Source organism: Salmo trutta, chromosome 2 (assembly GCF_901001165.1).
Source record: "Salmo trutta chromosome 2, fSalTru1.1, whole genome shotgun sequence".
Classification (NCBI taxonomy): Eukaryota; Metazoa; Chordata; class Actinopteri; order Salmoniformes; family Salmonidae; genus Salmo; species Salmo trutta.
The window spans coordinates 19,122,767-19,135,721 of record NC_042958.1 but is presented as its reverse complement, the minus strand read 5'-3'; the positions used below and the strand labels follow the sequence as shown (position 1 = coordinate 19,135,721).

Here is a 12,955-nt window from a genome sequence, read left to right as displayed (position 1 = left end):
TGGATTGTCAACTCCCAAAAATGTAGCACCAACCTGGATGATGCTTCAGCGGCTGTAAAAGTGCCAGAGAAGACCACCATACCTTGGTAGTATACAGAACAGTCCCCTTCGAGGCAAGCTTGTAGTTTCTCATCCCGCACACCGCTTTCAACCTCCTTCCAGAAACTGGGGCAGGTGGAAAGATGGCTCTGTGTTGATGTATCGTTCAAATAGTTAGCTAGCTAGCCAAACCACATAAATGGACTTGCCATCACCAGTCCTGCAACTACGTGGGTTATCACCAGATATTTTAGGTCAACCCTCAACAAGTTATCAAAAACAAACAAAAATGATTGAAAAAAGCTTTTTAAAAACGGATAAAATTCAAAAATACTTACAAATGTAGTACAGTAGTTCTCTTCCTAGGCAGCCTCACGGCACCTCAGCGCCATGGCAACCACGGAACAATCAAAGGATAGTACATGCTGTAAGTATGACACCCACCTCTGTGTCAGAGCATCTCCCAGCTCACATCGCAGTGTATTTATGTTATCCACCTATTGCTACAGTAGTGCTAGAGTAGTGCTGATGCACAGTGTTTCCCATTCTAATGAATGTGGTTAAATTGGTTAGGCTGTGGGTCTGGGACACTGACTGAATCTAATGTGTAGACAGATGATATATCGGAGACTCTCATCATCATGGTAGTTCCTCATATGAGATTGGCTTGCATTGCCTAGCTCTGCATAGTCTACCTTACTGTCTCTGTAAGTAGGAGGGATGCGGGTGGGGGAGAGGGGGGGTGTTTCTTTGGGGAATTGCACATTTCAGCAGTATGGATATTGCAGAGTTGGGAGGAAAGACAGAAAGAATAAACAGACTTCCCATCTCTCTTTATTTCCTCTCCATCTTTCTCTCTTCGGTCTCCTTCTCTCCATCTCTTCAGGGAGCTGATTGACACAGGGGTCCTTCCACAGAGGCGGGTGTCTGTCTGATGTTTGGGTCTGTAATATGAGTCTCTTTACTTATTAGGCAAACAGATGCATTATTAACCAGCCACTGTGCAGTGCTCGCTGTGCGTGCGTGCGTGCATGCGTGCATTCTATCTATCCTCTCTGTGTATTCTCCCGGTTTGCTACCGTGTCTTCTCATTCAAGTGTAAATTGGCCAGGTCATCAGGCGGGCCATGACAGTTATCGCAGGAGTCTTGAACCCCCTTCAAGAGAAGGGATAGACGCTGCAGATGCAGCACATCTAATAGTTATGAACAGGTGCTACCAATAAATGAATCAATGTCCCACAGCGCAGTAGGGAGAACTTGGAAAACTCCCAAGTGTGTTTCATTAGAGTTAGACAACATTTCCACTTGGTGTTTCATCAGCTCTGACCTTTTTGTTGCTGAAACTATAATCTTGATAAGATGTTTGAGGGGTCTTAGCACTAATATGTGATTAAAGAATAGAAATGTTTGAATAGAAAGGCGCGATTCACCTTGATGAGGCCCTCTTTTCCTCCCTGCCTCTTTCCCTCCCTCCCTTGCCAAAGCATTGGTTAGTTTTATTCCTAACGAGGGGAAGGGCACAGGTGGTTATGTTCCTATTGCTATGCCATTACTGCAGGATCATGAAATTAACAGAGCTTGTCTGGAGAGAAACCTATGGAAGGAGGTTTTAATATGATATAAAGAGGGCGGGGCCATTACGGCTAGCGATAAAGCCTGACATTCAGTATGCATTTCCTTTTTAACTTGCCTCCATATTAGATATTAGATTGAGTGTGGGACTAAGCATCGTTACAACCCAGAGGGAAGTGCCGCTAGGTTTGCCTGAAAGCACACTAAATATAAAAATACTGCTGTGAAAGGATTATTCTCACCCAGAATCACACTAAGGGCAAATTTAGCCACAAATTGATAGCTGAGGAACACTTGAGAAAATGAGTGGAAGAGGAGACATTTTGTGTGAGGGATTTTAGTTGCTGTGACTACGTGTATTTACTTGGCTGTTCATTTTTAAATAAAAAGATACTGTACATTGTTTGTTAGTCTCTTGTGATTGTGATGCTTGAGTTTTTCTTTACTGTTCCCCTTGAGGGAACCGTCAAGCATGATGGAAGTCCTATCAGTCCTTTGGATTCCGACTGAGAGACATTAGAATAAACAAAGCCTGCCCACTGGGCCACAAACTGGTTGAATCAACATTGTTTCCATGTCATTTCAATGAAATTATGTTGAACGAATGTGGAATGGACGTTGAAATGACGTCTGTGCCCAGTGGGGGGGATGCAAACTCCTGCCAAATTCAGAGAGACAGAGGGATAATTTGCCAATCTGGGGCTTTTGTGTGTGTCTAATAGCTTCAAACTATAGAAAACTACTAAAATAGGATTTCTGATGACTTGTCATTGTTCTAGAAGCAGTTTGGTCCTTCAATATTCAGAGGACTATGCAGAGAACCAGATTACATTCTCTAAAGTGGCAGCAAAAAGCCCCTCACAATCAGATTGTGTATGTTGATTCATGAGGTCCACAAGGTTTTTCAGCAAAGCGACAAATGCACAGAGCAGTATACAGTATGCTCCAACTCTGTTTGTTGTGCTTTACCCTTAGGCAGGACTCAAAAGCTAAAGCCACTAAGATTTGTTTTTATTTTAAGGAAATCCGAAGACTAATGGTGATTGCCAACGAAATCAAACTTTGTTCCATGGTATTTACTTGTTATGGTTTTCATTAAGTTGTCAGTAGTTAATCACCTGTATAATCCATTGTTGGAGCACTGTTGGTAAGTGAGGAGAATGATAATCAATGAATGGTTTTATTTCAGCTGTAAAGATCCAAACTTTGGGCAGGACGAAGCAAAGATACTCTACTGTTTTCTCCCAGAATATTTACTTGTTTTTGCTACATTTACCATTAACTGCAAGCTGAAGCAATTAAATTAGATGTGTAAACTCCAATGCTGTCTAAAATGAGTTACAGTTATGATGCTCTCTGGATGACAACCTTCAAGTCAACACCAGAGGACTTCAATATCTGATTGCTGTAATCGATTTAATTTGTTTTTTTTCTCTGGCAGTTTTCAAATGTTTAAATATGTGGCATTTTGTTCAAGCCTGACTGGGTAGAAAATACAGCTGTGTCTCTCTGAGGGGAGCGAGTGTGTGTGTGTCTATATATGTGTGTGTGTGTGTTTAAGACTCCTCACCAAACCTACAGTTTAATGAATAACTGCAACTGACATCCATTACGACAGGCTGAACCCACAGATAATATGCCTCTGATGACTCTAATATGTAATTTAGACTGTAATGCATAAAGTATTGCAGTGCTGCGTGCCGTGAGGGCCCACATTGAAGTCTACGATCCTGCTGGGTGAGCTGTTTAAATGAAACACGAGCCCAAAGACGAGGCCACAAAGGATATTTAACAAGAAGCATGCCTGCCTCCAAGAGACTAACTCTGAAACAAAGACGTCTTTAAACACTAAAAGGCCATATTAGCTCAGTGTTTTTTAATGGGTGGTACCAGTTTTATCCTTATTTATATCGGGCCCACAAAGAACAATATACTACCATCTGTACATCCATAAAAGTGTCCCCCATACACAGGGATTGATGGTACTATTGGGGTGGACACATGGTGGTGTTATCATTTCACATCTTTGATAAATGTTGTTGATATCTGTGGAAAACACGCAATAGGCGACTTTAACCATGGTTCACACCCATAAGGGAATAAAGATGTACATGTCAGCTAGGTGGCTAACGTTCATCAAAGCTATATATTGGTAACATCAAATACACTCATCTGGCACCTGTCGTGCCAAACGATGTTTAGGATTCATCATGTGCTAGCATCAGAATGTGGAATTTATGTGAACTTATATTGGATGCAGTATTTGTTGCATACTGCAGTTATACTGCACTCTGACTGCAGTTATAATGCAGTGTACTGCAGTTATAATGCACTCTGACTGCAATCTTTTTTCGTAAGGGTACACAAACCCTAGTTCTAGTTTTATATATTTGTGTCTGCCTCTGTGGATTGAGATAATTTGACCACACAACAATGTAGAATAATTTCTGAGTAATCAAGTCATGACGAGATAAGAGAATGAGATACAGACATAATTAGGAAAATAAATGGTCCAAAAATAGACCGTTTGAGTCAGTATGGGCCTAATCAAAAGTTTATAGGGCTTTTTAAAATGCTGTCCAAATAAGCTGTTGAGAGTGAAGTGGTGAGTGGTATGTTGGTTGCCAGAGCCATTTTACTCTATGCTACTTTATCCCTGGCCTGGCATCTGCAGAAGTAACAGCAGGCCTCTCTGCTCTGCTCTGCTCTCAGCTGTTGGAGTCCAATTAGAAGATTTAGGTCTCGTTTCTGCAAAACGTATGCGGTCGTAACTACTTACCACAGCCACAAAGTCATAAATGTATCTTCTTAAAATGAGATTTTAAACCTAACCTTAACCCTAGCCTTAACCTTAACCACACTGATAACCTTATGCTTAACCTTAAAGGCCAAAATGCTTATTTTTGTTTTAATGATTTTTTACAATATAGCCAATTTTGACGTTGTGGCTGTGGTAACTAGTAGAAACCAATGGATGTCGATAGCCACACTGATGTGTAGGTAGTGTTAGCTTACTCAAAGTGCCTGTTGCCTTCACACACTAGCTACGTTTCCATTAACTTGTCCAGTGCTTTTCCATTGAACTGTCTTGTGTCGACAATAACAGCTGGACATAATGACATCACACCTTAAAAAAATATATTTTTTTGCTAAAACCTAGTGTGGAATAAAAAAATTGAAAATTGCTCATCAATAAATTGGTGACAGCCTGTATGCCCTCCCACTTGTTTCGTGTCTCAGGTAGCCCACAAAAGCCGGCATGGACAGAACGCAAGAATTTACTCCTATTTGCCATACTCGAATAATTATAATAACTTCCACAGTCAGTGCCATGGTGAAACTTGCACTCCATTAGATCTGAAATAACTGGATGGTGAATCTCACATCCAGCCAACCAGAAAAACAAGGCAAAGCAATTCAGGCATTCTTGAAAGCCCAGATAATCCTTGTCCCGCAAAGAAACATTCTGTTTTATAGTTGAAAAATAGATTTAGAAATCAGTAAGCATTCAGAATTAAATGTGGAGTGGAGTTTTATAGTTACTTAATGACATCACATGCCCTGCGTACCTTCAAACTTAGCGGCAATCATCATTTATTCAAAAAACACTGTTTCCATCATCATTTGTTGCTATAAAGAAAGTTTGACAAAATAAAAATGCACCGCTTTCTAACAGATAAAAAGGTTGTTGATCTTTAGAACATTTCTCCTACAGCTGCTGTTTCCATTACACATGTCACAATTATAATTTTTTTTTCGACTTTGCTTTTGTCTAATAAATCTGGGTCAATGGAAACCTGCCTAGTGTGTGGCATGTTGAATATAAAAACTGGATCGAACTAGTCAAGACACTGATCCCCTAGGCAGTTGCCAGCTAGGTTCCACTGCCAAGGCCAATCCTGCTGCCATCTTGGATTTTTTGGACATTCAATTTTATAAGATTTTCTGAATAATAGGCTATACAATCTCAGTATTTAGTGCCATTGTTGATAGCTGAATATAAAGTATCCATAGTTAGGAGATCTTGGTGAGCTAATCAACTTCAATCAATATTGTATTGACAAGTCTAGAAATTATCATCTGCTTAAGAACATTTCAGCATTCTTTTGAGCAGAGTAGATCTCAACCAATCACATTTATCCACCTCCTAAAGTCAGCCATCTTGCTGTTGTCATGACTGCTTGGCTTACAGCACAGTGCCCACCTACATCATTATCAAAATGGTGTTTCACTGTTCTCAATGTAAATGTATGAGATCAGATAAAGCATCACAATCTACAGTTTATAATACAATAGATGCCTGACAGCATCAACACAACATTTAGCTGTTTAAAACAATTTACTAATTTTATGACAATTCAAACAACCCATGCCGTGTTTAATATCTTGTAGCAACAGTCAAATAAGTGGGTTTGGTCTCTTAATCAGACAGATACCTAGGCTCCAATGCAAAGATCAAACTTAAGTATTCCATTGATCCACATCCCAGCCTTGCTGAAAACTACACTGCACCTGGCCAAGCAGCCCAGAAGAAACCAAAATTGACAGGTGTAGGTGTACTTACCATCTCCCTTATTTTCTTATTAGGCTACACTTTAACTACACCACACCAATTCCCTTTGTTCTACTATCTGTTTCATTCATGGCCAATATATTCAATCTATATCAACGTTTGTTTTATTTTGTTCCCCTTTAACCTAGATCAAAGAACAAATGCCAATCAGACTTGCCTGGTATAGGCCTATCTATATACAGCATCTAGGCACCACTAGTTATAGCATCTATTAATACACACACACACACACACACACACACACACACACACACACACACACACACACACACACACACACACACACACAGGAAATAGACCAGACATTTACATAGCTTTCAGTTCTACATGATAAGATAGTGGAGACTTGCTCAGTCCTGTTTCCTTGGTTTCTATGTACCACAATGCATGTTTAATTATGTGGACTTGTTTGGGGTACATGTGCTAAATTATAGTTAAATCAAAGCTCTAGAAATAGAGTAGGCTTCATTGATGTACTATTGATTGTTCAGCTGTGAAGATGTAATAGGAATGTATCCCTGTACATTGTGGCTGAAAAACAACCTTGATCTCTCTCTCTCTCTGTGTGTGTGTGTGTGTGTGTGTGTGTGTGTGTGTGTGTGTGTGTGTGTGTGTGTGTGTGTGTGTGTGTGTGTGTGTGCGTGCAGGAGGGTTGTTTTTCTACAGCAGGCCCAAAACAATATCTCATTGTCTCTGCGTTGCATAATTATTTGGCTAAGATAATTACAATGTGTGAGTAACTATCACTACTCACATCACAATAGAGCGGTTTTGACAATGTCAGTATTGTATTGTCATGTTATTTCTCTGCTTTGATCTTAGAATAAAGAAACATGAAAAGTTGATAGCGATCTGTTTACTATTTTCAACAACGAGAGTTGAATGGGGTTTGGTGTGGGCTTCAGTGTGTCGTGACGAGCAGAGCATTGCATTCAGTTCAAGCGACTGCAAGATGAGAACCATGGACAGCGCCAATCTATAGTGCGCTACAGGTCTGAGAAGGACGTTCGCTGTACAGTGCTTTATTAGTGGCCTATTCTGTCACGATTACTTCGACTTTGAACGTACATTTCTTAACTTACTTCAGACCTGATGTCTTTTAGAACTTGTTTTATTTGCAAGCTCAAAATGGTATAGAATAAAAGTGAATAGATACGCGTATACAATACAATATTTTTTATTAGGCGGGACATCATATATAGGGATTTTTTCTGTTGTTATTTTCACAATGTACATTTGTGAGCAACGTCACTGGACACTAAATCAGTCAAAGCTACGCAGATTCGAAATGTAGAGTAGAACACACCATAATGTGAATATGTACTTTATAAATTCGATAAATGTTTTTTGTAAAAGAGTTTCTATAGATGTCTCCATTGGCTGAAATATGTTGCCTTTTTTCTCTTTTTATGTCATCTCTGGATAGTTAGGCAGCCTACAGTTGGCTTGTTTTCAATATGTTCAGCATCCAAAATGGAACACCATAGACAGCACAAAACAAAAACATTCTTCCGTTCGTGCAAAAAAATGCTTTGGGCGTGAAAGCACTCTTCTTCTCTTGGACGTCCGTTATAATTCCACACACCTCACTTGACGGAAACCCTAGTTCTATGCCAAAGGCTATACAAACACAAAATAGAGCATTGGAAAATACATGTAGACTAGCTCGGGACTTTTAGTTCTTCGTTTCATATAACCTTCTTCTCATCTGTTCAGTAGTCCGGGTACACAGAGGTACACCGACTCGTCTGTCTGTTGACAAAAGTTAATTGATTCCCAAGTGATAAAATCCAAATAATCGACAAGTGGTAGCCTATACATCACGGAGCGATCGATTCGGTTATCCTTCCAGATTGGGTTTGGTCGATGGATTTGGATGTATGAACTCCAAGGAAACGTTCATGTTTGAATTAAATAGATACTGTATAGTGTGTGTATGTACACATATGTGTCTGTCTTCTTCCTCCTCTGACAGTTTAGTTCAAATAAAATAGCAAATGTTTGTCTTTATCGTTCCTCAACCGTGGAGGAGTCACGTTTGCGATTTCCGTGATCGCATATTAAATTATAGTGGAAAGACTAGGAAGCCTGAGAAAGTGGAATATTTCCATCCGCCCATGAGTGTGCCCCGTTCCAGCTTCAGATACACCCGGTCCTCGCGCTCCAGTTGCAGAAGAACGCCGTTGCTCGCGGCCTCCCGCGTAACGTCCTGGTCACCGGCGAAAGCTGATATGACCGGGTAGTCGTTCTGCATCAGGTTGACCTGGGGTAACGGAAACAGCACGCGCAGAATTCAGACCTGTTACATCGTACGGTTGGCCTACTCTAATTACGGACCAATAATGTACCCATTTGGGACGGCTGCTCCGTGGCATAGCCTACAACAATACACTATAGCCCAACTAGGCCAACCATCAGAAAACCTTGAATAGAGATCATAGTAAAGCAAATGTTGACCATTGGTCTTACCTGTATGGTTTGTCTGTTGTAAACCTTGACCACATGAAAGCCGAAGCTGTATATTCCCCTCCTTGGCGCCTGGAAGACACTCGCTTTGAGATCGAAATGGTTGCCGATGTTCACTAAAGCCTGCAACACAAAGCGACAAGATAACGCACAAGCAGAACCCAGTCACCATACAACAGACTGAGACACCGCAAGGGTTAAACTAGCCAAATTACCAAGCACTTTCACACTGCGTAATAGAGCGGTCCTGTAAAGGCGCGACGCACATTATCCAATGTTGCTCGCCCGTCACTTTCAGTTTCCAATTGGACAATAAATGTTTATTGTTGAAGTCGATTAACGTAGTGTTCGAATCATTGATTTCAATCAATACACGTTCGTTTGTCGGAGAGGGGGTGCGGTTGGGGCCATCAATTAACATAATACTGTCCATAATGCTCCAGCGCACCAGCTGGGCGTAAAAATACTCCACTTGATGGTTGGAGCATTTACAGCAGCAGTCACATCTATTGTTGGGCCGCAGTGCTTGCGCGTCCCTTAAACCTACACAAGACAGACTATATGCACAATAGCCTACGTATTTTCAAATCACAACATTTGCATCAAGCTGCAGCTTTTATGCATATTTGGGGTAATTACGCACAACGATCACAATGTCCCCGTTATCATACTGCAACATTTTCTTGTAGAGGCTCCCCAAAACTGCTCTCAAGTTTTTGAGAGAAAGAAATCTCCCACCGCATAAACGCAACCCAGGTCAAGTTATCATAACCCATTTGCATGAAAACATTATTCTGTACGCAGCATCAGAAAAATATATATTAAACATATTATCAATCTCCAAAATAAGTATCTGTCCAGATAGGGATAATATTTGCATACGCAAATTCCCGGGACGGCTGACCTGGTCAAAGTAGATGGTCATAGACGTGTTGCTCATGTCGGAGGGCTCGTGATTCGTTCCGCGCACCGCAGAGAAAGCCACCTTGGCGCCCGCGGACCGGACGGATATCCCGAGCGAAGAAGTCACCCCGCCGTCCGAGGAAGGGTTGGAGTCGCAGACCACCAGGCATTTCCCCTCCAGTACGATGGGTTCCGTGTCATTCTGGCCGGCGACGCAGAGCACCACGCCGTATCCCATAAGGAGGCTGAGCGCCAGCATGGCACAGGGGCCCGGGCAGCGGGCTGGCACCACCATGGTCTGGTCGGAACTCTGATCCTTCCTGTGCACACTGATCCTACACGGCAGCTCCTTGGAGGTTTGATAGGACGCGATCACCTGGACCAACCTTACTCCTTTCTCTCTCTCTTTCCCCTTCTCTCTCTCTCTCGCTCTCTCTCTAACACACACACTTTGACACACGCACACACTTTTAGCACACGCACAGACACGCTCTCTCTTTCTCACACCCCCTTCCTCCTGTGCGTCTCAGTTGATATTAGGCTGGTCTTCAAACAGACGGCGTGGTGGGGTTTCCTGGTGATTTAAGAAACAAATAACAACTGATTTATGACAGACTATTAGGTGTTTAAGATATACTCAATTGAGTGCTAAAAGGGATTAATTGGGATCCATAGAACTATACAAAAACTCGTGCGTAATACGCACGGAATTCTAAGGTAGCCTATCTAGTAAGTGCGTCAAATATAGGCTATTTAATTTAGGCTATAGTTTTCAAATGAGTAAATATTAGTCAGATGTATCACCTCCCATTATTAAATGGACGTTATTAAATACTCATGCAATTTGGAAATCCTAGAAACAATCATTGTTATCAATTATTTATTTAATTTTTCATCCTCTCAAGTTTAATTTGGCCACTCTTATACTAGCCTACTCATTTGCACTATCAAAAACCCAATTATATGTTTTCCCGAAAAGACGTCTGGACGTTACCTGTAATAGGCCTATGCATAGCGTGGAGTCAGTCACATTCCGCATAGGAAGCCGCGCGCAGAGTGAGCTGAGCGGTGGGCTCGCATCCTGTGCTGAAAAGGGATCGCCCCTCGCTTCCCTTTCAAAGGCGTCTCACGCCCATCCTTTTTATTCAAGTACAAGTCCAGTAGTAATGTCGTGGGCGCTGCGTATTAGGGCACCTCACTCACTAGTAGGCTAGAACAGTAGAATAAGCACACGTATGGATTAATTCGCTTGTTTACATAACCAGTTGAATGTTGTGAGACTATACATCAGTGGCCCACGCGGGACAGCGGAGTTCACGGTTGCCTCCCAATCTGCACCTGCAATTTATACCCCGCCATCCCCCCTTCTCTTGTCGCGCGCTTAATCAGAGATGAAAGTGGCAGAACAACGGATATCATTGCTTTTTGCGCTGTTCCTATAATTGGATATGTATGTCACTAATTTGAGCTCAAAACTGGCAGTTTTACAGGAGCCACATAGATACTTGTGCGACACCCAGCGGTATGAAGGCGGTACTGTCAGCTCTTTTTTTTCTCACCACAGGTGCATGGTGAATATGTGTTTGACTAATGAGGACAATTTTCCAGCTACCATAATATCCTGTTGTTTTTATTAACAATGCTTGTGTTTCTAAGGCAAAATCATTAGGTGGAAGTGAGCAGCACCTTGCAGTCTTTCATTGTCACTAGATTGTGTTATTAGTTAAGCAGTGGGAGTATAGCAGTGGTGGAATTTCAGTAAGCTATTCCTTTGCAACCTTACATTTAATTAATGGTTACGCTATCTATGAATATTGATATTATGCATATCTGATATTATTGATGATATTAGCTGGAGGGCTGAGAGGTCGGGATTCAGTTCCAATTATGTGTCTCCCATAAAAAATGTGCAGTACAGCAACATGTGTGATTTCAGTTTATTCATTCGGCTTAAAACAGTTAATACATGGAATCCCCCACTCCAAGGGCCAAGGGTTTTCCCACCCCGGACCAGGAAAACTCTGGACCCTATATACAATGTATTAGTATACATCCTGTACACCTCACCTTAGCCCACTCCTACCCTCTCTGTCCAGCCCTGCCCAAACATGTCATAATACCTCTGAAGAACTCTGTGGAAGGGTCCCTATCATGGCTCCTTGTCTCAGATGGATCTGAGAGTTCTTCCTCAGAACTGCTGAACCTTCACTTAAACTTCGTAATGAGCTGTCACTCCACTCACTCTATGCTTTGCTAATTGGCCAGATTATGCAAGGAGTTCAGATTCATATACCATGATACGTTTGACTCCACTGATTATCCCAGAGGAGCGAGAGGGGGTGGTGGGGTAGGTGTATCATTAAGGATCTGTTAGGTGTGTCATCCATATTTTAAATGCAATTAAAACTGGATTTTCTGACCGGAGGTTGTGTTGGAATTTCATCTATCTATCCATTCGGCATTGGCATCTGTCCATCTATTAATCTGTTCATCCATTTATTTATTCATTCATTTAAATTAATCTGTGCATCCATCCACCCTGATCCAGCCATCCGTAATGAAATCATAGAACATTTTGAAACGCTAGACGAAATCTGACATCTCTTGACATCATAATCATCAACACACTGGAAGCCTTATTTTATATTCCACATGCATGTTCCTTTACATTGAAACATCTGTGCTTTTACAACCACTCATCCAACCACTATCCAAACTGTCATGAAGGGAATAAACATGGTCAACAGTGAAGCCTGGGTGTAGTACAAATCTCCTGACTGATAATATGTGTGGAAGCAGTTGTCTACATACAGTACACAGTATACATAGCTGTGATAGGCCAAACATTCACGGTATACAATTCAACAAATAGATTAACAAAATACAGTGTGATAGGCTATGTTGGAATGAAACCATGTATCCTTAGATAACACAGAATGACATTAAACAGTTAACATCCACCAGCTATCCATGTCACATCATCTAGTAACCCACTTGCCTTGCAGTAGTAAAACACCAGACATTATTATGCACTTGTAGCTATATAGACATCTTAATTACAGCTACCCAACATGCACGCTCCATCCTTCCCTTTCTTATTCCCCTCTTCCCTCCTTCCCACTTTATTTGACAAACATCACAGTGTCAGTGCTGAGTGACAACCCATGCAGGAACAAGCCATCAGACACCCCAGAGCTAAGACCGACCCGCAGGCCTGCAGAAGGACACCAAGCTAGAGCAACAGACATCAAATGTCAAGCAGAGACATGGGGGAATGGGGGGGATGGGGCCTGGTACTCCCATTACCAGAGGCTGCCTCTGCCCTGAGAGGGCCCGCCATGGACCAAGGCTCTGTAATGAGGCGAAGGGACTGGCAGTAGGGAGGACGTTACAGCTATCTG

At 41.8% G+C, this 12,955-nt stretch overlaps 1 protein-coding gene across 1 annotated transcript; it reads right to left on the bottom strand.

Annotated features, from left to right (window-relative positions):
- Positions 1-7,346: 7,346 nt before the first annotated feature.
- cbln2b (cerebellin 2b precursor) lies at positions 7,347-10,889 on the bottom strand. Its single transcript, XM_029697615.1, has 4 exons — positions 10,549-10,889; positions 9,556-10,128; positions 8,655-8,774; positions 7,347-8,448 (listed from the first exon to the last, which is right to left on the bottom strand). Exons 2-4 carry the CDS (start codon positions 9,847-9,849, stop codon positions 8,251-8,253), a joined length of 612 nt encoding a protein of 203 aa, XP_029553475.1. The 5' UTR covers positions 9,850-10,128; positions 10,549-10,889; the 3' UTR covers positions 7,347-8,250.
- Positions 10,890-12,955: the final 2,066 nt, after the last annotated feature.